General features: G+C 48.2%; 2 protein-coding genes across 3 annotated transcripts; both read right to left on the bottom strand.

Annotated features, from left to right (window-relative positions):
- Nucleotides 1-2212: 2212 nt before the first annotated feature.
- Nucleotides 2213-6924, bottom strand: LOC144598571 (uncharacterized protein C3orf38 homolog). The gene is made up of 3 exons (XM_078408752.1): nucleotides 6739-6924; nucleotides 4141-4622; nucleotides 2213-3057 (listed from the first exon to the last, which is right to left on the bottom strand). The coding sequence occupies exons 1-3, from the start codon at nucleotides 6860-6862 to the stop codon at nucleotides 2500-2502; spliced, it is 1164 nt and encodes a 387-aa protein (XP_078264878.1). The 5' UTR covers nucleotides 6863-6924; the 3' UTR covers nucleotides 2213-2499.
- Nucleotides 6925-8129: 1205 nt separating this feature from the next.
- Nucleotides 8130-22016, bottom strand: LOC144598570 (uncharacterized protein C3orf38-like). Of its 2 annotated transcripts, XM_078408750.1 has the most exons (4): nucleotides 21863-21995; nucleotides 13293-13339; nucleotides 12001-12188; nucleotides 8130-9327 (listed from the first exon to the last, which is right to left on the bottom strand). In XM_078408750.1, exons 3-4 carry the CDS (start codon nucleotides 12181-12183, stop codon nucleotides 8713-8715), a joined length of 798 nt encoding a protein of 265 aa, XP_078264876.1. In that variant the 5' UTR covers nucleotides 12184-12188; nucleotides 13293-13339; nucleotides 21863-21995; the 3' UTR covers nucleotides 8130-8712. The 2 variants fall into 2 exon arrangements, with proteins under 2 accessions (XP_078264876.1, XP_078264877.1); XM_078408751.1 differs by lacking the exon at nucleotides 13293-13339 and having other exon boundaries at nucleotides 21863-22016.
- Nucleotides 22017-22261: the final 245 nt, after the last annotated feature.

Raw genomic sequence — 22261 nt, 5'->3', positions numbered from 1 at the left:
AAGGCAGCAACTCTGCTGCTGCGCCACCTTGCCACCCAAAATCTTCTGGACTAATATCATACAGGACCTTATCAAAAGCCTTATTAAAGTCCATGTAAACCACATCTATTACTCTGCTTTCATCAGATTTGTTAGACATGGTCACCCCTACATAAGTCCACGTCCAGTCCTCCTAATCAGTAGATAGACATAAAATGCTGGAGTAATTCAGTGGGACAGGCAGCGTCTCTGGAAAGAAGGAATGGGTGACGTTTCGGGTCGAGATGCTTCTTCATACACCCACGCTTTGTGTCTATCTTCGGTTTAAACCGGCATCTGCAGCTCCTTCCTACACACCTCACTCCATTAAGTTCATATGGCACCTGGTGTGCAATGATCACCCCATAGTAAAATAATTGACACAGACACAGATGATTTTGAAACATGGATAGGAAAGGTTTGATCATCACATTATAAAATCATAAGGCACAGGAGCAGAATTAGGCCATTTGCCATTGAGTCTGCATCGACATTCAATCATGGCTGATCTTTTTTTCCCTCTCAACTCCCTTCCTCTGCCTTCTCCCATAACCTTTTTATCCCCTTAGTAATCAGGGACCTATCAATCTCCACCTTAAAAATACCATTGACTTGGCCTCCACAGCCACCTGTGGCAATTAATTCCACAGAGGTGCCCTCACCTGGCTAAAGAAATTCCTCCTCATTTCCATTCTAAAGGTACATCCTTTTATTCTGAGGCTGTGCCCTCCGCTGCTAGACTCTCGAACGACTGGAATCATCCTCTCCACATCCACTCTTTCCAGGCCTTTCATTATTCAGTAAGTTTCAATGAGGTCCCCCTTAATCCTTCTAATCTCTATCAAGTACAGGCCCAGACCCCACCAAATATTCCTCACACATTAACCCAATAATCCCTGGGATCATTCTCGTAAACCTCCTCTCCAACACCAGCAAATCCTTTCTCAGATATGGAGCCCAAAATTGTTCAGAAATATTCCAAATAGTCAGAACAGCGCCTTATAAAGCCTCAGCATTACATCCTTGCTTTTATGTTCTAGCCCTATAGATATGAGTGCTAACATTGCTTTTGCCTTCCTTACTGCCAATTCAACCTGTAAATTAACCATTTGGGAATCCTGTACCAACACTCTGAAGTCCCTTTGCACCTTCAATTTCTGAATCCTCTACCCATTTAGAAAATAGCGCACACCTTTATTCCTACTACCAGAGTGCATGACCTTACTATTTGCTATGCTGTATTCCATTTGTCACTTTTTTTGCTCAATCTCCCAACCTGTCCAAGACCAGCTTCTTTGCCCACTCTCCCAAACTGTCCAAGAACTTAGCTTCTGCTAAGTTAACTGCCTTCTGTCAGTCAGTCAATCTCCTATCCATGTTAGTACCTTACCCCTAATACTGTGGGCTCCTATCTTGTTTAGCAGCCTCACCTTATGCGGCACCTTATCGAAGGCCTTCTGAAAGGGACATGTAGGGATATGGGTCAAATGTGGGCAATGTGACTAGCTTAGATTGGGGATCAAGGTCAGCATCGATGAGTTGGGCCGAAGGGCCTGTTTACATGCCGTTTAATTATATTACTCCCTGACCCCATGAGACACATGCAACTGAAGAGGAAAGCAGGTCATCCTTGATCTAAACGGAATGTCTTAGAAGTAGGGAACATTAGTTTGACAATCAAGTAAATTTAGTAATAATTCATTGTACAAGTGACCAATGAAGTGATTGAAATTTATTAGCGGCCGATGTTCAGTGCTTTCATTACTGTTTGTATTAAGTTCCTGTCTATATTGCTTAAACAATCAAGTAATTTATGTTAAATGCACAAATGATTTAATTATAACGCTGCACATTTTCATTTTATTATTTATATTGATCTGTTCATTAGAAACAGTCCACAGAGAGCTTTTATGTTTTTGGATAGATTAATTTGCCTTTTGAAAATCTATGTTTACAATTTTACAATTAGGTTCTTAAGATCACCATATTTAGGTAAATTTAGGTAAAGTTTTGCCACAACTCTCATAGATGAAAATGATCTAATCTCTAAATTGTGTGGGATAGTTTTCAACGTTATTATGCAGTGTCAACCTGATGCAGCTAAATGCTGACCCACGACCTTCAATTAGGTATCAAACTCTCAAGCAGCTCTTAGGGTTGCAACGTGGAAATGACTTTCAAGATAAATTCCATGGGGTGGCACGGCGGCACAGTGGTAGAGCTGCTGCCTTACAGCCTTTGCAACGCTGGAGACCCGGGTTCAATCCCGACTACGGGTGCTGTCTGTACGGAGTTTGTACGTTTTCCCCGTGTGTGGGTTTTCTCCGAGATCTTCGGTTTCCTCCCACACTCCAAAGACGTGCGGGTATGTAGGTTAATTGGCTTGATGTATGTGTAAATTGTCCACAGTGTGTGTAGGATAGTGTTAATGTGCGGGGTGGGCCAAAGTGCCTGTTTCCTCTAAACTAAACTAAAATAAATTTACCCAAGAATTGCACTGAATTCATCGAGGTAGGCTTGCAGTGCAGGCATCTGAACAGACACACTGGGCTGGGCCATTTGCTGCTGATCTGTAAAAGCTTTCACCTGTAGTTTAACAAACCTGATTTTCCAGTTGTTCCCACAAACCTGTGAGCGGATGAGCCCAAAGACCTGCTCAAAAATACCCAGGCACTGCCCGTCCTTGTGAACGGTGCCGGCCACTGCTATGGCAACGACTCCGTGTGGAGAGGTTGCACATATCATGCCGCTGTGGCCGAGGTTCGGGTCGAAGAGCAGCCGTTCGTCTTTCACCAGGGACAACAGACGCAGGCTGACCGTCGCTGAACTCTGGTGTTGCTCCGTTTGAGTTTCCCGGACGCAGTGGGTGAAGTGGAGGATTGCATCGTCCCAGAAGTGCTGTGGGCCCCAAGCTTCCGCCTGCTGTGTGAAGGAAGGGTTCTGAGAATTCAGGAGGGGAAAGAACCATTGGCAGAATGCCTTGCCCATGTCGTCACTTTCGGAGCCTCCCTCGGCCACAACTTTGGGTGGTTGCTGACACTGGAGGGTGTTAAAGAAAAAGAATAAAGTCAGCTATTTTTGGAACGAGAAAGAAAATTACAACAAAGACTGAGTGAATATATTGAACGGCAAAAAACGCGGGGGTTAAATAAGCATGCAGTTCGTTGTCGCTTAAGCATGCAGCATAGATCTTTTCAGCTCCGAAACCATTGACGTGACTCGACACCAACTCGGGACTAAGTAGCCAAATCAAAGGATGGCACATTAAAGCAGCTGGTAAAGTTGCTGCCTCACAGCGCCCGAGGCCGGGTTCGATCCTGACCTTGAATGCTGCCTGCGTGCACTTTGCTCGTTCTCCCTCTGACTGCGTGGGTTCCTTCTGGGTGCTGCAGTCTCCTCCCACATCCCAAAGACATGTGGGTTTGTAGGTTGAGTGGCCGCTGTAAATTGACTGTACTGTGTAGTGTCGATAGAAGGGGCATAACATAAATCTGGTCTCCGACTAGTCTTCAGACCTCCAGTCTGAAGAAGGGTACCAACCCAAAGTGTCACCAATATTAATTTTACTCAAGAAAATTCCCCCTGGTGTGTAGGGTGTGGTTGCGATTAACCAGAATACTGCCTGGATTAGAGGGTATTAGTCATAAGGAGAGGGTGGAAAAACTTGGATTGTTTTCTCTGTAACATTGGAGGATGAGAGGAAACCTGACAGAAGTATATAAAATTATGAGTGGCATAGATAGGGTAGACAGTCAGTACTTTTTTCCCCATGGTGGACATGTCAAAGATTAGAGGGCATAGCTTTAAAGTGAGAGAGGCAAAATTCAAAGGAGATGTGCAGAACAAGTCTCCTTCCAGTTTCTTCAGCCCAACAAGTCCATGCCGAGCATTAATCACCCCTCACATTAGTTCTAAAAAAGTTACTCTACAAACTCTCACAGATTTTTTTTTTGTCTAGATAGCATGTTGTGTCTTCCTTTGAATATAATGGGTTTTTTGAGCCACAAAGGATTTCATTTATGGCTATGAACAAAAAAATCTTCAGGAAATTCTAATAATTCAGAGGCAAGGACATGAAATCTTTTCATGCTGCTGAATAACTTTTGATGCCACATAAATTACCGGTGTAATGTCCACAGAGATGTTCATCTTAATTTTGATTTGGCCATCTGGTTGCTTCAAAACGGGCTCATCTGTTTGTCTTCCACGTTGCCCGTCACTTTTCTTTGCCTGTTCCTCCTCTTTTTTCCTCTCCTGTTCCCCTGTCTGTATCGTCTTCCCCAGCTCTCTTGTCTCCATCATTATAGGCCCCAGGGATGTTAGCTCTGTGTTTTCAACATTCTTCACTAACGTCTGTGCCACGCCCTCCGTCCGTTTTTGACCTAGAACTTGGAGTTTTCTCTCAGCTGCTAATTGCTCTATATTCCATTCCAGCTTCCACCAATAATGTATGACATCATCAATAAGCTGTTGTTTGCTTGGTGAACCAGATACAGTCACACTATGTTCTATTAAGTACTTCAATATTGACTCTCGCAGAACTTTCTTGCGTTTTAGGAGATGTTCGGCACTTTGGCTGTGGCTCAGAATGACTCTGATGACCTCTACAAGAAAATTAAAAAGGATATGCATTATTTGTGCACGCTACTTGCATTTGACAGAAAGCAATATTTTTATAAAATTAATAAAACTTACAATCAATAGCTCACAATAAAGTAAATGGGAATGAGGATATTACCAGTTGCTATATTTTCAGTAATAGGATGATGTCCAGATTCTGGCGTTAATAAGGAAAGAATGTGCTCATTGATTACATTGACACTGCTGCAAGGGCTGCTGCCTCACAGTTCAACTCTGGCCTCTGACACTATCTTTGTGGAGTTTGTACGTTTTCTCTGTGACCATGCGGGTTTTATCCCAGTGTTCAGGATTACACCACCCCATCATACCCCCACATTCTGAAAGATGTGCCAGTTGGAAAGTTGATTGTCCACAATAAATTGCCCCTTATGTGTGATGAATTGTAGACGTTACAGGGAATTGAAGGAAATGTGGTTGGGATAAAATGGAATAATGTACGATTTCTACGTGTAAATGGCTAAATGATGGTCAATATGGACTCAGCAGGTCAAATCAAGTCCATTTTATTTGTATAGCACATTTAAAAACAACCCACGTTGACCAAAGTGCTGCACATCTGATTAGGAAAAAAAAGAAACATACAGTGGTGAAGGGATGTGTCCCTGTTATATGAATCTAATTTGTTTAATGATGCCAACAGACCTTTTAATGGCTTTTGGGCAGTCATATAGATTTCCTTTACAATGCAATAACCTCTAAAGGGGATCTGGGACCAGTGTGAGTGCAGGACAAATGAGAGATCTCTCTTCAATCAATCCCTTCAGCCATGCAAATTTTAAACAAGGAAATGTAAATCAGAGCAGTACATTTTAAGGGGAGGGGGGTAGTCAAATGATTGATAGTCAAATGATTGGAACAAAGTCTAGGGATAAGAACATTGTGAGACGGGTTTGAAGAGTTGCGGGCTGTGAAGCCAAGGGAAGTAGCAGGGGTGGGAGTACTAGGTGGGAGTTCAGTTGGGACATAGGGGAGGGAAGGGGGGGAAAGAGAGGGAAGGGTGTAGGGGGCGAAAGCGGGGTATGGTGGGAGGTTACCTAAAATTGGAGAATTCATTATTCAAAACATTGGGTTGTAAGCTACCCTATTGGGATACGAGGTGCTGTTCCTCCAGTTTGAGTGTTGCCTCACTCTGCAATGGAGGAGGCCCAGGACAGAAAGGTCAGCCTGGGAATGAGATTGGGGAGTTAAAATGGTTAGCAACTGTGAGATCCAGTTGGCATTATTTCAACAAAATGGACAAAATTGTATTCAAGAGACATTCCCCAAGGCAAGCAAGGCATGCAAGTATGTACATATGTACTAATGAGTTATTTATTTATTTTGGTGTTGGAGATATGAAAAAAAACTTATTGCCTGGCTCTTTACTGTAAACTTTGAGAAATGAAACTGAAAGGAAGCTCATGGTATTTTACATTGTTTAAGGAACCTATGGTGACAAATTTGGATCTTCAGAGAACATTGACAGGAATTAAACTGCCAGTTTTGACAGAAATAAAACTGCATAATCACAGCACAGTAGCCCACAGAAATCTTTGAATTAGATACGTAGACACTAGACAGTTTGCATGTAGTTGCTTGATTCCATGCTGTGATAATCTATTTGTATTCTTTATACTAAAACATATGGCATATACGACAAAGGTACAAAAGTTATGATCCTTACAAGACATTGACTTCAAGATGAATTAAAACTGGGGGAAAAAACTGTGAAACTATCCATATTTTCTCTTTTTTAGAAAAATATACATTCACTAGAATATTAATAACTATAAACATATGCATTAAATAAATACCAGTATTTTTAATTCTACTGTAATATTGCCAGATAAAAGTTCACATATTACTTTAAATAAATGTGAAACCTAATTAAGTGTAAACTTACAAGTTTCCACAAGTAGTGAGTTGAGTTTATATGCCAAAAATAGTTTAAAAAGAAACACTTACATGCAAAAGATATTATGAGATATTATGATACACTTATAATTATAATCTATTTGCCAATTTACAGACAAACAGGATCAGTTATTAATTCTGCCCAATCTTCCAATTATATATTAATAATTGTGTGATTGTACTTACCGGCTTTATTCCAAGCATTTATCTTACTGGCAATGGTATCCTTCAGTGCAAGCAAATTGCTGAAATCTAATGATTCTAGGATTTCAGAACATCCACTTCTTTGCGAAAATGAAAAAAGGGACATTTCCACACCCCCTTAAATTGAGTCTCTGTGGCTACTAAAAAAAGTTTAAAATTAACTCAGTTGGAAAATAAACAGTAGAGTGTGCCACAGCAACAACCTATCGATTTGGAAAGCAATAGAGTACTGTGTCAGTGGATCCAATTAGGTCAAAGTGAAACAACTAAAGCAAAAATAGGATTGCACAATGGGAAATCGAAAGTCAAAGTCAGCTGACCTAAATAGGAAACATCATCAGGTGTTATTACTACAGAATTTTTAACTGCTTCCTCGTCAACAGCTGTTCAGACAGCCAAAATAATTGCAGAAAAGTGTTAGTCATAAGGTAATAAGTGATAGGAGCTGAATTAGGCCATTCGGCCCATCAAGTCTACTGCACCATTCAATCATGGTTGATCTATCTCTCCCTCCTAACCTCATTCTCCTGCCTTCTCCCCATAACTCGTGGTCACGGTCATAGTCATGGTTATGGAATAATACAGCATGCAATGTACGTAAAGTGGCACAGCTGGTCGAGTTGTGGTCTCACAAATACAGAAACATGGGTTCCATCCTGACCTCGGGTGCTGCCTGTGTGGTGTTTGCACGTTTTCCCTGACCACGTGGGTTTCTTCCTGCTGCTCCGGTTTCCCCCCCCCCACCCCCCCCCAAACATCCAGGTTTAAAGGTTAATTGGCCTCTATGAATTGTCCCTGGTGTGCAGGGCATGGATGAGGAAGTGGGATAACATAAAACTAGTGAGAAACGAGTGATCGATGGTCATGGTGGACTCGGTAGGGTGAAGGACCTGTTTCCATGCTTTATCTGCAAAACTAAAAAAAACACGGAAACAGGCCCCTCAGCCACCAAATCGATCAATCACCCATTTGCACTGATCCTACAATTATTCCCTGTCCCCACAATTTCATCTGCTTCCCCCGATTCTACCATTCACTTACAACCCAGGGACAATTTGCAGTGATCAATTAACCATTAATTCTGCACTGCTCCCTTTCTCTCACTAATTTACAATACATTCAGCAAAATGATAGGCATAATGGTGTTTTCGGCCTATTGGTGTTTAAAATAACTGATCGCTAATCAGTGCAAAACATGTGAAATCTCTTTCTAGCTGCCTTCTAAACAGATTGCAGCCACGGGTGGTTTTTCCTTGCATCTGGAGGAGAATAAGGAATAGCAAATAAATAATATATGACACTATGTGTGAATGTAGATTACGGCTTTTGCAAATTATATAATTGAAAATGCTCAATGATAGTATTAGTGACCAATTTAGTTTTATTTTTATCTTTGTGTACACCGACATTTCACAGAAATCATTAAAAAATATATATTCATATTCCATGGTAGATTCATTGTCTGCAATTGTGTTTCTGATTGAAGCATGTTAACCATCAACAGTTCCATTTCCAAAAATAAATTTATTAACAAACAGAGCTTTCAGCAACCAAAATGTTGAAATATGTATTTAATAATCTTCTCACTGGAGCAATTTGTGCAGTAGGTAGTCAAAAGTCACAAACTGAAGAAATTGCGTTTTTTATAGTGGTTATTATCTTTAACACCTGTCTATTGGTAACAAAATGATATTAGGCCAAATAGCATTCTTTCTTTGTTAAGAAAAAAGACACATGCTCACTAAGGATGTTTGGCAAGGTTACCTATCCAACTAGTACATTGCATAAGCAACAAGTTCAGCATTGTTTCTTTGGAGAACCATTAGTTACATCTAAGCGCGAATTGCAGTACAGGTGGCATTGCAATATATTGTCTTGTCATCCAGTGAATGTTCAAAGCCTCTTTGCAAGTTTATAAAGCAGTACTTCACCACGGTCTAACAGATCGTCATAGCCTCAATCACAAACTCCCACTGTGTTCTCATCAAAGAATTGCAGTAGCTCATTGGATTCATATTTGATGATGGGTGGCTGCGATGCCTCATTCGACTGAAGAGATGATGACATTGCACCTTGACCAGTGATCTTGAGGTGAATAAGTTTCATCTTCCAATTATTCTCGTTATTTGGACAGCGGATGAGACCAAAGATCTGCTCAAAAATTCCAAGGCAGACTGCATCCCTGTGAATTGTGCCAGCTACTGCAATAATAACTAATCCATGGGGGGAATGGATGCACTTTAGTCCACCGCCAGTCAGGTTGGGATTCAGGAATAGATGCTCGTCCTTTGTCAATGCTAATAAACGGAGGCTGACCAGGACCGCACCGGTGTACTCCTCCAACTGCTGCTCCGAAGTTTGGTATGAAAACTTAAGTTTAGCATCTTCCCAAAAGTGCTGTGGGCCCCACTCTGCCGACCGTTCTTCCACCAAAGGATTCTGAGAGTTCAGAAGATTATAAAACCACTTGCAAAACTGTAGTCCCATTGCCTGGTAATCCTCCTTGTGATTTGTAGCTAGTTCAATCTGTGGTGCATCATTTCCCGATGTGCTTGCATCAGCATTAGTTTCCTAATCGAAAGAAAATATTAGTATATTTACCACACCTGAATAAACAAAACATTGCTCATATTTACCAGACAGGCAATCTGACTTCATAGCTATAACATGGTGTAGTAGTCTGTACAAATTCTGTACAATATGTATTGTAAGGTTAAAATTAGCATTCATATCCATAAGGGCTCACTTTGTAGCTGATTTAGGTATCAATACTTCATGCTTCATGCCGGGCGAGCGGGAGGCGAGGCCAGTGGCGAGGCCCGGCCAGCAGTGAACTGCGAGGTCAGGAGAGCGGGAGGTGACGCCAGCGGCGAACGGGTGGCGAGGCCAGCGGCGAGCCGAGGCTAGGCGAGCGGGAGCCCAGGCCAGGCCAGCGGCGAGGCCAGGCCAGGCCAGCGGCGAGACCAGGCCAGGCCAGCGGCGAGGCCAGGCCAGGCCAGCGGCGAGGCCAGGCCTGAAGCGATCAGCGAGGCCAGTGGCGAGGCGAGGTCGGGCGAACGGGAGGCGAGGCCAGGCCAGCAGTGAACTGCGTGGCCGGGCGAACGGGAGGCGAGGCCAGCGGCGAGTGGGTGGCGAGGCCAGCGGCGAGCAGGAGGCCAGGCCAGCGGCCAGCAGCGAGGCCAGCAGGAGGCGAGGCCAGTGGGAGGCGAGGCCAGCGGCGAGCGGGTGGCGAGGCCAGCGGCGAGCAGGCCAGGCCAGCGGCCAGCAGCGAGGCCAGCAGGAGGCGAGGCCAGTGGGAGGCGTGGCCGAGCGAGCGGGAGGCGAGGCCAGCGGCGAGCGGGTGGCGAGGCCAGCGGCGAGCAGGAGGCCAGGCCAGCGGCCAGCAGCGAGGCCAGCGGGAGGCGAGGCCAGTGGGAGGCGTGGCCGAGCGAGCGGGAGGCGAGGCCAGCGGCGAGCAGGTGGCGAGGCCAGCAGCGAGCAGGAGGCCAGGCCAGCGGCCAGCAGCGAGGCCAGCGGGAGGCGAGGCCAGTGGCGAGGCGAGTCGAGCAAGTGGGAGGCGAGGCCGGGCGAATGGGAGGCGAGGCCGGGCGAGCGGCCAGCAGTGGGGCGAGCAGCAGGGCGAGCGGCGAGGCATGTGTTTTGCGGAAAGATGTGAGGCGAAATCGGAATGGTGGAAATGAAATAAGAAAGCGGAAACTTTCCGCCAAATTCGGAAGGGTTGGGAGGTCTGCAAGCACAGCAAATACAGTCCTAGGCTTAAAACTGTTTCTTCCTAGTATTTGCTGAAGACAAAAGCTCAAACCATGCCAATTTTCATCTTCTGTAATCAGTGGGATATTGCTAACTTTTTCACCCAGTCTCAAATTGAGTATCAAATTAAAATATATAGGAGAGATATTTAATTTTACAATCTGCTAAGTTGTCTCCTTTTAATACAGTTATTGAAAATATATATTTTGCAACTTCAGAGGTAAGTGAGGTACTAAATAGTATGTTAACTTAGAGCTAGTCAATAATATGGAATACAACTCTTATTAGCTTTTAACAGAGTCATAGAGCATGGAGACAGATTTAGACCAGAGATACAGCTTGGAAACAGGCCCATTGAGTCCACTCCAACTAGCGATCGGAGTCGGTACACTGACATAATACATTGACATTATCCTTCAAACACGAACAATTTTACAGAAACCAATTAACCTACAAACCCAAGCATCTTTAATGTGTTGGAGGAAACCAGAGCACCCAGAGAAAACCCACGCGGTCACAGGGAGAACGTACATGGCGCTGTAAGGCAGCAACTCTCCCACTGCACCACTGTGCTGCCCTACGTAATTCATCTCACCGAGTCCATGCCTAACCCAACCATCCATTTACACTTTTTGTGTCTATCCATTTGCACTAATCGTACAGTGATCCCCTTTCTTTAATTTCCCTCCATTCTCATCAATTCCCACCCCCATCATTCACTTACACACTAGCGGCAATTTACAGAGGCCAATTAACTATCAACCTTTATTTCTTTGGGACATGAAAGGATGCTGGAACGCCAGCAGCAAACCCATGTGGTCGCTGGGAAGGTGCAAACAGCAAGACGTCTGGATTGAAACTGGTACTCTGGCACTGTGAGGTAGCAGCTCTACTAGCTGCGCCACTGTTCTGCCCAGTCCATGCCTAGGAGCTTAGGTTTATGCATTTCAACTAATTTAGGTTTATTCATTATCCTTTTAAAATAACATTCTTACTGTCACTGAAACTCACTGAAAGCGAGTGACAGAAAATAAATCTTCATTGATTCTAAAAAGTATGTAGATGGCAACTTTAGGTAATGCAATCTACAAGGCTCAGAATTGAGAGTTAGTTTAGTTTGGTTTGGAGATACAGCGTGGAAACAGCCCCTTTTGTCCGCGCCAATCAATGATTCTCGCACACTAACACTATCCTGCATACATTAGAGACAATTTACAATTTTACAGAAGCCAATTAACCTATAAATCTGTACGTCTTTGTAGCGTGGGAGGAAAGTGGAGCACCCAGAGAAAACCCACTCCGTCGCAGGGAGAACGTACAAACTCCGCACAGGCAGCACCTGTAGTCAGAATCAAACCTGGGTCTCTGGCGGTGGGAGACAGAAACTCTACTGCTGTGCCACTGTGCCGCCCAAATTCTATGATTGCTGTAAATTGCTATGATTGTATAGATATTGCCATGTTTTATGATAAAACCCATCCTCAAATTAAATACCTGGGTAGCAGCAATGTCCTCCCTCCAATAGTCCATAATTCTCTGAATCAGTTGATATTTCTCTGCATGGATGGGGGTCACAATGTTATGTTTTGCTAGGTACTGAAACAGTATCTCACGGTGGATCTTCTTCCTCTTGAGCAGCTCCTCAGCACTCTGGCTATAGCTTAGTATTGCATTCATGGCTTCTGCAGGTGAAATAAAGCAACGGTGAGGTAAGATAATAAGGAAACACATAAACAATAGTCACAACATTTTGTTTTCAGCTCAGCAATTACATCTGTGGACACTTGCAGCACTGCACTACATTCTCACTGCTATACTTCAAAGTAAGCATGCAGGTGAAGCAAGCAGTGAAGAAAGCAAATGACATGTTGGCCTTCATAGGAATCCAATATAGGAGCAAGGAGCAAGGAGGTCAAACTGCAGTTGTACAGGGCCCTGGTGAGACCACACCTGGAGTATTTGCTCTCCTAATTTGAGGAAGGCCATTCTTGCTATTGAAGGAATGCAGCGTAGGTTAATTCCCGGGATGGCAGGACTTACATATGATGAAAGAATAGACAATAGACAATAGACAATAGGTGCAGGAGGAGGCCATTCGGCCCTTCGAGCCAGCACCGCCATTCAATGTGATCATGACTGATCATTCTCAATCAGTACCCCGTTCCTGCCTTCTCCCCATACCCCCTGAATGGATCGACTGGGCTTATGTTCAATGGAATTTAGAAGGATAAGAGGAGATCTTATAGAAACATACAAAATCCTTAAGGGATTAGACAGGGTAGATGCAAGAAAAATGCTTCCAATGTTGGGGGAGTCCAGAACCAGGGGTCACAGTTTAAGAATAAGGGGTAGGCCATTTAGGAATGAGATGAGGAAAAACCTTTTTACCCAGAGAGTTGTGAATCTGTGGAATTCTCTGCAACAGAAGGTAGTGGGGGCCAGTTCACTGACTGTTTTCAAGAGTTCGATATAGCCCTTAGGGCTAACGGAATCAAAGGATATGGGGTGAAAGCAGGAACAGGGTACTGATTTAGAATGATCAGCCATGATCATATTGAATGGCGGTGCTGGCTCAAAGGGCCCAATAGACAATAGGTGCAGGAGGAGGCCATTCGGCCCTTCGAGCCATCAATGTGATCATGGCTGATCATTCTCAATCAGTACCCCGTTCCTGCCTTGGTCTACTCCTGGTCTACTCCTGCACATATTTTCTATGTTTCTATATCATCTCTTTATATTTTCGTGACATTTCCCCCAAACCCATGCCTTCTCCTAGCTTTACTTACTGAATGTAACCCAACTTGCCAACAGTACAATGTTCGTGAGGGATTTTCTGGGGAAACAAAAACCGCAACGCAATGAGATGAATTCTCTCCACACGGACCTTTGTGTGTCACTCGCAAATAAAGTATCAAGGTTTCAGAAATGAACAAATTGGTATCGGAATGTAGAAAATAGAACGGTACAAAGAAACAGACCCTTCGACCCACATGTCTGTGCCGAACATCATGTCAAGTCTGGGAACCTGGTGTGACTTGGGTGGGGGAGGGATGGAGAGAGGGAGTGCAGAGGCTGCTTGAAGTTGGAGAAATCAATATTCATACCATTGGGTATCCCTCCCCACCCAAGTCACATCAGATCCCCGTTCTCACCTAGCAAGTAGCTCACAATGGCCTGTATCCTTTATCATCATTACTTTTTTACATATCTTTTGTTCGATATCTCTCTACATCACCGTCTATATCTCTCGTTTCCCTTTCCCGACTAGACTGAAGAAGGGTCTTGACCCGAAACAACACCCATTCCTCCTCTCCAGAGATGCAGCCTGTCCCGCTGAGTTACCCCAGCATTTTGCATCTATCTTCGGTTTAAACCGGCATCTGCACTTCCTTCCTACACATCATGTCAAGACCAACTCTTATCAGCCTGCGTTAATCCATATCCTTCCAAATCCTAACATATCCATGTGCCTATCTTAAAGTGTCTTAAATATCGCTATGGTATCTACTAGAAAACTGATACGTTGTGAGGAATAAAGCACCATTGAACCATTAACTTTGCATCTATTCCTCGCTCTTTGTTCTTTTCCAGTAGAGAGCAGCCATGGTGGATCGCTTGTTTTTATTATAATTTGAACCTAATGTAATTCTCAATTCATCCCCAACAAGAGGTCACATTTGCATTTAAATATAAAATTAATGTGATTCAACATATTTGAAAATAAACAATAAAAGCACAAAACTGAAAATGAAAACCTGTCCACGGGCAATATTTGAAACAAGCAGCAGTTTCATTATAATTGAAGGTGTCAAAGACCAGCCTAACCTAGATCAGCTACTGATTGGGGTTCTCACTTCTACACTTTGAAAGAAAATAACTGCAGATGCTGGTACAAATCGAAGGTATTTATTCACAAAATGCTGGAGTAACTCAGCAGGTCAGGCAGCATCTCAGGAGAGAAGGAATGGGTGACGTTTTGGGTCAATAGACAATAGACAATAGGTGCAGGAGTAGGCCATTCAGCCCTTCGAGCCAGCACCGCCATTCAATGCGATCATGGCTGATCACTCTCAATCAGTACCCCGTTCCTGCCTTCTCCCCATACCCCCTCACTCCGCTATCCTTAAGAGCTGAACATAAGGATCAGGTCCAGGTCCAACGGCAGCAGCAGGTCCAACGGCAGCAGCAGGCCCAACGGCAGCAGCAGGCCCAACGGCAGCAGCAGGCCCAACGGCAGCAGCAGGCCCAACGGCAGCAGCAGGCCCAACGGCAGCAGCAGGCCCAACGGCAGCAGCAGGCCCAACGGCAGCAGCAGGCCCAACGGCAGCAGCAGGTCCAGGCCCAACAGCAGCAGCAGGCCCAACGGCAGCAGCAGGTCCAGGCCCAACGGCAGCAGCAGGCCCAACGGCAGCAGCAGGCCCAACGGCAGCAGCAGGCCCAACGGCAGCAGCAGGCCCAACGGCAGCAGCAGGCCCAACGGCAGCAGCAGGTCCAGGCCCAACAGCAGCAGCAGGCCCAACGGCAGCAGCAGGCCCAACGGCAGCAGCAGGCCCAACGGCAGCAGCAGGCCCAACGGCAGCAGCAGGCCCAACGGCAGCAGCAGGCCCAACGGCAGCAGCAGGTCCAGGTCCAACGGCAGCAGCAGGTCCAGGTCCAACGGCAGCAGCAGGTCCAGGTCCAACGGCAGCAGCAGGTCCAGGTCCAACGGCAGCAGCAGGTCCAGGTCCAACGGCAGCAGCAGGTCCAGGTCCAACGGCAGCAGCAGGTCCAGGTCCAACGGCAGCAGCAGGTCCAGGTCCAACGGCAGCAGCAGGTCCAGGTCCAACGGCAGCAGCAGGTCCAGGTCCAACGGCAGCAGCAGGTCCAGGTCCAACAGCAGCAGGCCCAACGGCAGCAGCAGGTCCAGGTCCAACAGCAGCAGGCCCAACGGCAGCAGCAGCAGGTTCAGGTCCAAGGGCAGCAGCAGCGTGTCCCCCAAGGCACCGCAGCTCCCGGAAGGCGGATCGCACATGGAGCCGCATGGAGCTGCTCAACATCGGACACGATTGCGAGAGACTGGCTGGTGAGTACCACAAAACCCTCACCAAAGTCCCAACGGAGCTCGGTAGAACAGGCCCCTGGACCACCACACCGGGGAGTTGGAGACGGAGCCAGCGCAGGGAGAGGAAGCAAAAACGTGGTCGGAGAGCGGGGGTGCAGGCCAGGCTAAGGAGGGCCCCACAAAGACCATCCTTACCAAGCATCTTTCTCGCCAATGTCCGGTCACTCTCCAACAAGCTGGATGAGGTAAGGCTGTGGATCAACACCCAGCGATCCCTGAAAAACTGCTGCGCGCTGATCTTCACGGAGACGTGGCTCAACGCACTGGTCCCCGACGGGGCTGTGGAGCTAACAAACCGCTCACTACATCGTGCTGATAGAACAAAGGACTCCGGTAAGAGCAAGGGCGGTGGGCTCTGCATCTACATTAACAATGACTGGTGCACCAACCACACTGCAATAGAGAGCTACTGCTCCCCAGACCTGGAGTACTTACTGCTCAAATGTAGGCCGTTCTATCTGCCGCGGGAGTTTACGGTGGTCATCATCATGGCCGTATACATTCCCCCACAGGCTAATGCTAACCTAGCATTAGCACAGCTGCACTCGGCCATCAGTAAGCAGCAGGATGCCCACCCCAACGGTGCCTTCATTGTTGCAGGGGACTTCAATCAGGTCGACCTACGAGCCTCGCTCCACAAATTCCATCAGCATGTGCAGTGCCCTACCAGGGGCTCAAACACACTGGACAAGGTGTACACCAATGTAAAGGACGCCTACAGAGCTCTCCCCTGCCCACCCCTGGGACAATCCGATCACCTCTCACTGTTTCTACTGCCCGCATACAAACCCCTCATCCGCAAGACCAAACCCACAATAAAGACGGTCAAAATATGGCCCGAGAATGCCACCCTACAACTCCAGGACTGCTTTGATCGCACCGACTGGGACCTGTTTGCACAACAGGCCACCTACGGTTCAGAGATAGAGGTAGACTTGGAGGAATACGCATCCACTGTGCTCTCCTACATCAACTGCTGTGTGGAAAATGTCACGGAGGACAAGGTGATAAAGATGTTCCCAAACCGGAAACCCTGGATGAACAAGGAGGTACAGAACCTGCTGAGGGCACGCAACAATGCCTTTAAATCTGGTGACACTTCAGCATACAGTGTTGCCAGATCACACCTAAGCAAAGGTATTAAAAGGGCCAAAGACACCCATAGGCAACGGGTGGAAGACCACTTCAACACCACGGACACCAGAAGCATGTGGCAGGGTGTCAGGGACATCACTGGCTACAAGAGCAGCCGTGCCTGCCCCCACAGCGATATGGCATTGACCAACGAGCTTAACACCTTCTTTGCCCGCTTTGAAACTGGCAAAACCACCTTGAGTGAAAGAACCCCAGCCGAGGCGGTGGGACAGGTCTTGCAACTGAGCACACAGGAGGTACAACGCGCTCTGAAAAGGGTCAACCCACGCAAGGCTGCAGGACCGGATGGAGTTCAAGGAAGGGTACTGAAGGACTGTGCTGAACAGCTGGCTGAGGTATTCACCAAGATCTTTAACCTGTCATTATCTCTGGCTACGGTCCCCAAGTGCCTGAAGTCGGCTATCATAGTTCCGGTGCCGAAAAAAGCAAAGATCTCCAACCTGAACGACTACCGCCCGGTTGCCCTAACGCCGATTGTCATGAAGTGCTTTGAGAGGCTAGTCCTCTCACACATCAAATCCAGCATCCCTGACTCACTGGACCCACATCAATTTGCATACAGGGCAAATAGATCTACAGAGGACGCCATCTCTCTGGCTCTTCACACTGTCCTGACTCACCTAGAGAGACAGGGCACGTACGTGAGGATGCTATTCATAGACTATAGCTCCGCCTTCAACACGGTCATCCCCACCAAGCTCATCACCAAACTCCACCAGCTAGGCCTTAGCTCGTCATTATGTGACTGGATCCTGGACTTCCTGCTGGAACGACCGCAGGCCGTGAGAATGGGCCCGCACCTGTCCTCCACTATCACCCTGAGTACCGGCACACCACAGGGCTGTGTTCTGAGCCCCATGCTCTACTCCCTCTTCACACACGACTGTGTTCCTGCATTCGACACCAACACCATTGTCAAGTTTGCAGATGACACAACGGTGATCGGGCTGATCACCAACGGGGATGAAACAAACTATAGAGCGGAGGTGCAGAACCTGGCGGACTGGTGCTCGGATAACAACCTGTCCCTAAATACCACCAAGACCAAGGAGCTGATCATCAACTTCCGTAGGTCACATAACGGGGAATATGCCCCGATCTCTATCAATGGGGTCAGTGTGGAGAGAGTGTCCAGCTTCAAGTTTCTGGGCACTCACATTTCGGAGGACCTAACATGGTCCAATAACACTGCTGCGCTGGTCAAGAAGGCACAACAAAGACTGTTCTACTTAAGAACACTGAAAAAGTCTGGTCTACCCCAACAGCTGCTGAAGACCTTCTACCGCTGCACCATAGAGAGCATCCTAACGCATGGAATCCCTGTGTGGTACCTCAGCTGCACGGAGGCAGAAAGGAAAGCTCTACAGCGGGTAGTCCATAGAGCTCAGAGGGCCATCGGAACACAGCTACCAGACTTGGAGGGCATCTACAACACACGATGCCTCAGAAAAGCCACCAGCATCCACAAAGACTCTTCACACCCCTGCAACAGTCTGTTCGAACTCCTTCCATCGGGCAGACGATACAAGGCCTTCTATGCCCGCACCTCCAGACTCAGGAACAGCTTCATCCCCAGGGCCATAGCTGCTATGAACCGGTCCTGCTGAGCCGGATGGCCACAACGCATAGATCAACTTGCACTTTACCCTGTCCAAAACTGTTACAACTGTTCGTTTCGTTGGGTTGCTGCTGTCTAAATTACCTAAATTAGTGCATCGTATGGGAGGCGCATTCCCAATCTCGTTGTACCCCTGGGTACAATGACAATAAAGATATATTGTATTGTATTGTATTGTATAGGATCCCCCCAGGGCTGCGTCCTTAGCCCCCTATTGTACTCCCTGTACACACATGACTGTAGGGCCAGGTTCAGCTCAAACTCCATCATCAAGTTTGCTGATGACACTGTGGTGGTGGGCCGGATCTCCAACAACGATGAGAAGGCCTACCGGGAGGAGGTGGCTGATCTGGCACTCTGGTGTCAGGACAATAGCCTCCTCTTGAATGTCACTAAAACAAAGGAGCTGATTGTGGACTTCAGAAGGGCTAAACATCCAAGGACGTACACGCCACTGGAGATAAATGGGTCTATTGTGGATAGGGTGAGCAGTTTCAAATACTTGGGAGTCCGCATCGCAGAGGATCTGACGTGGGCAACGCACATTGCCGCACTGGTGGGTAAGGCTAAGCAGCGCCTTTACCACCTTAGACAACTGAGGAAATTCAGAGTGTCGCAGAGGATCCTTCATTGCTTCTACTCTGGGGCTGTAGAGAGCATCCTGTCCGGCAACATTACAGTCTGGTTTGGGAACAGCTCTGCCCAGGACAGGATGGCCCTGCAGAGAGTAGTGCGTTCGGCAGAACGCACCATGGGAACTACACTCGTCCCCCTGCAGGACCTATACATCAGGAGGTGCAGATCCAGAGCAAGCAAGATCATGAGGGACCCCTGCCACCCCAGTAACGGACTGTTCCAGATGCTACGGTCAGGCAAACGCCTCCGCTGTCACGCTGTGAAAACGGAGAGGATGAGACGGAGCTTCTTCCCACAGGCCATCAGGACTGTCAACTTTGATAACCCCAGAGACTAAATTTTTGTCGACACTTTTTGGTGCTATGTTTAGTAACTTATTAACTTTATTTATTGTAACTGTAATTATTTTTGTGCACAACCCGCAGGCATTGCCACTTTCATTTCACTGCACATCGAGTATGTGTATGTGACAAATAAATTTGACTTGACTTGACTTGACAGCTCTCTCTTGAAAGCATCCAACGAACTGGCCTCCACTGCCTTCTGAGGCAGAGAATTCCACACCTTCACCACTCTCTGACTGAAAAAGTTCTTCCTCATCTCCGTTCTAAATGGCCTACCCCTTATTCTTAAACTGTGGCCCCTTGTTCTGGACTCCCCCAACATTGGGAACATGTTTCCTGCCTCTAATGTGTCCAATCCCCTAATTATCTTATATGTTTCAATAAGATTCCCCCTCATCCTTCTAGGTACTTCTAGGAGTGACCCAGGCCAAACCTAACTCAGTGAAGAGTCATCACGATGACTACTAACCTATTTGCATGGTGAAGCTCATGTCCATTGTGCATCTAAATGTCACCCATGTCCTCAAAGTAGCAGCACAGTTTGAGAAAGATCAAGATCTACCAGGCACCAGGCAGCCGTGATGACTGAGGTTCCAAATGCTTCTGAAATCTGGACTATCCATAACAGACACCTCGATACTAGAAAAATACCATCAATGCGCACTCTAGTAATAGATAGAGCAAAGGGGAAGATACAGAGTGCAGAATATAGATCACAGCATTGCAGCGCAACAGTTCCATAGACAAAGACCAATGTCCGCTAATGGAGTAGAGGTGAATCAGACAGTACCCTAGCTGATGGCTCGGGTGTAAGCCATATACCCTTATATGCCTGATAGCAAAGGGGAAAAAGCTGTTCCCGAGTCTGGCGATGCATGCTTTCAAGCTTCTGTACCTTCTGCTGTACGGGAGCAGGGAGAAGAAGAAATAACCCAGGTGGGACTAGTCTTTGATTGTATTGGCTGCTTCTCTGAAGCAGCATGGTGTAACTGGAGTCAATGGTGGGAAGTCTGGTCTGTGTGATGGACTGGGCTACATCTTCAACTCCCTTTATCGTTCTCCAATCTAGAGTCCTAGTCTCTGAGTGGGCAGGTGTTGTTAACCAGGGATGAGGGGTTGTTGCCAGGGATGGTGGTGGAAGAGTGTTGTCATGGATGCTGGGGTGCTGAAGCCAGGGGTCAGGTTGTGATGTTATTGCCAGAGGTGAGGATGGGGGGGTGTCTTCCCATGGATGGTGAGGTTACCAGGTGAGGGATGGGGGTTTGAAAACAGGAGTGAGGGGGAGGGGGAGGGGGTGTTGTTGCCTGGGATGGGATCGGGGATGTTATTGTCGAGGGTGAGGGGAGATGTTGCTGGGGCTGGTGGGGTGTTGTTGCCAGGAAAGAGGTATGGGTATAGTCGGGGATGGGGAGGAGGTGTGTGTGGGAGGGACGGGTGCTGGGCGACAGGGGAGTGGGGAGAGAGGGGGAGCACCAGGAGGGCAGAGAGAGGGGTGTGTGTCAGGGAGGTGGAGAGAGCGGTGTGTCAGGGGGAGGGAGAGAGGGGTGTGAGTCAGGAAGGGGGAGAGAAGGGTGTGTGGCAGGGGGGGGGAGAGAGAGGGGTGTGTGTCAGGAAGGCGGGGGGGAGAGAGGGGTGTGAGTCAGGGAGGGGGAGAGGGGGGTGTGTGGCGGGGGGGAGAGGTTTGTGTCAGGGAGGGGGGAGAGAAGGGTGTGTGGCAGGTGGGGGGAGAGGGGTGTGTGTCAGGAAGGCGGGGGGAGAGAGGGGTGTGAGTCAGGGAGGGGGAGAGGGGGGTGTGTGGCGGGGGGGAGAGGTTTGTGTCAGGGAGGGGGGGAGAGAAGGGTGTGTGGCAGGGAGGGGAGAGAGAAGAGTCTGTATCAGGGTGTATATCAGGGAGAGGGTGCTGGGTGTCAGGGAGGGGGAGAGAGGAGGGTGTCGGGGGGAGGAGTGTGTGTCAGGGGGAGGGGGGGAGAGTGTGCTGTGTGTCGAGGGGAGGGGGGGGAAGGGTGTGCTGTGTGTCAGGGGGAGGGGGGAAGGGTGTGCTGTGTGTCAGGGGGAGGGGGGAAGGGTGTGCTGTGTGTCAGGGTGGGGGAGAGGGGAAGGGTGTGCTGTGTGTCAGGGGGAGGGGGGGAGGGTGTGCTGTGTGTCAGGGGGAGGGGGGGAGCGGAGGGGTAGCGGAGGGGGTGTGCTGTGTGTCAGGGGGAGGGGGGAGGGTGTGCTGTGTGTCAGGGGGAGGGGGGGAAGGGTGTGCTGTGTGCCGGGGGAGGGGGGGGAGGGTGTGCTGTGTGCCGGGGGAGGGGGGGGGAGGGTGTGCTGTGTACCGGGGGAGGGGGGGGAGGGTGTGCTGTGTGTCAGGGGGAGGGGGGGGAGGGTGTGCTGTGTGTCAGGGGGAGGGGAAGGGGGTGTGCTGTGTGCCAGGGGGAGGGGGGGAGGGGGTGCTGTGTGCCAGGGGGAGGGGGGGTGTTCTGTGTGTCGGGGGAGGGGGGTCCCGGATCCACCACCCACCAGCTTCGTTGTCGATCCGCAGCATCCTGTTGGTGACCGTGTCCGCCACCGACAGCAGTTCGCAGCGGCCCAGCGCCTGCAGGATCTCCCGGCAACCGCGCCTCTCACACTCTGACAGCAGCGACATCAGGGACCGCCTAATGCCGCTATGGCTGCTCCCCTTCCCCTTCCCCCACCCCTTCCTCTTCCTCTTCCTCTTCCCCCTCCCCCTCCCCCTCCCCTCCGGGCGGCCGCCTGATGGCCGGAGAAAGGTTCCGGCGTCTCCCCTGACGCTGCCTCTTCCAATGCCCCGCCTCCAATGCCTTGTCCCCTCCTCATCGCCCATCCTATCCCTTCTCCCAGATACCCACCTCCCATCTATCTCTCCAGCCCCCCCTCCCCTCCCCTCCTCAATCACTA

The sequence above is a fragment of the Rhinoraja longicauda genome, chromosome 12, assembly GCF_053455715.1.
Source record: "Rhinoraja longicauda isolate Sanriku21f chromosome 12, sRhiLon1.1, whole genome shotgun sequence".
NCBI lineage: Eukaryota > Metazoa > Chordata > Chondrichthyes > Rajiformes > Arhynchobatidae > Rhinoraja > Rhinoraja longicauda.
Note: the sequence above shows the minus strand (reverse complement) of the source record. Positions and strands in the feature narration are given on the sequence as shown.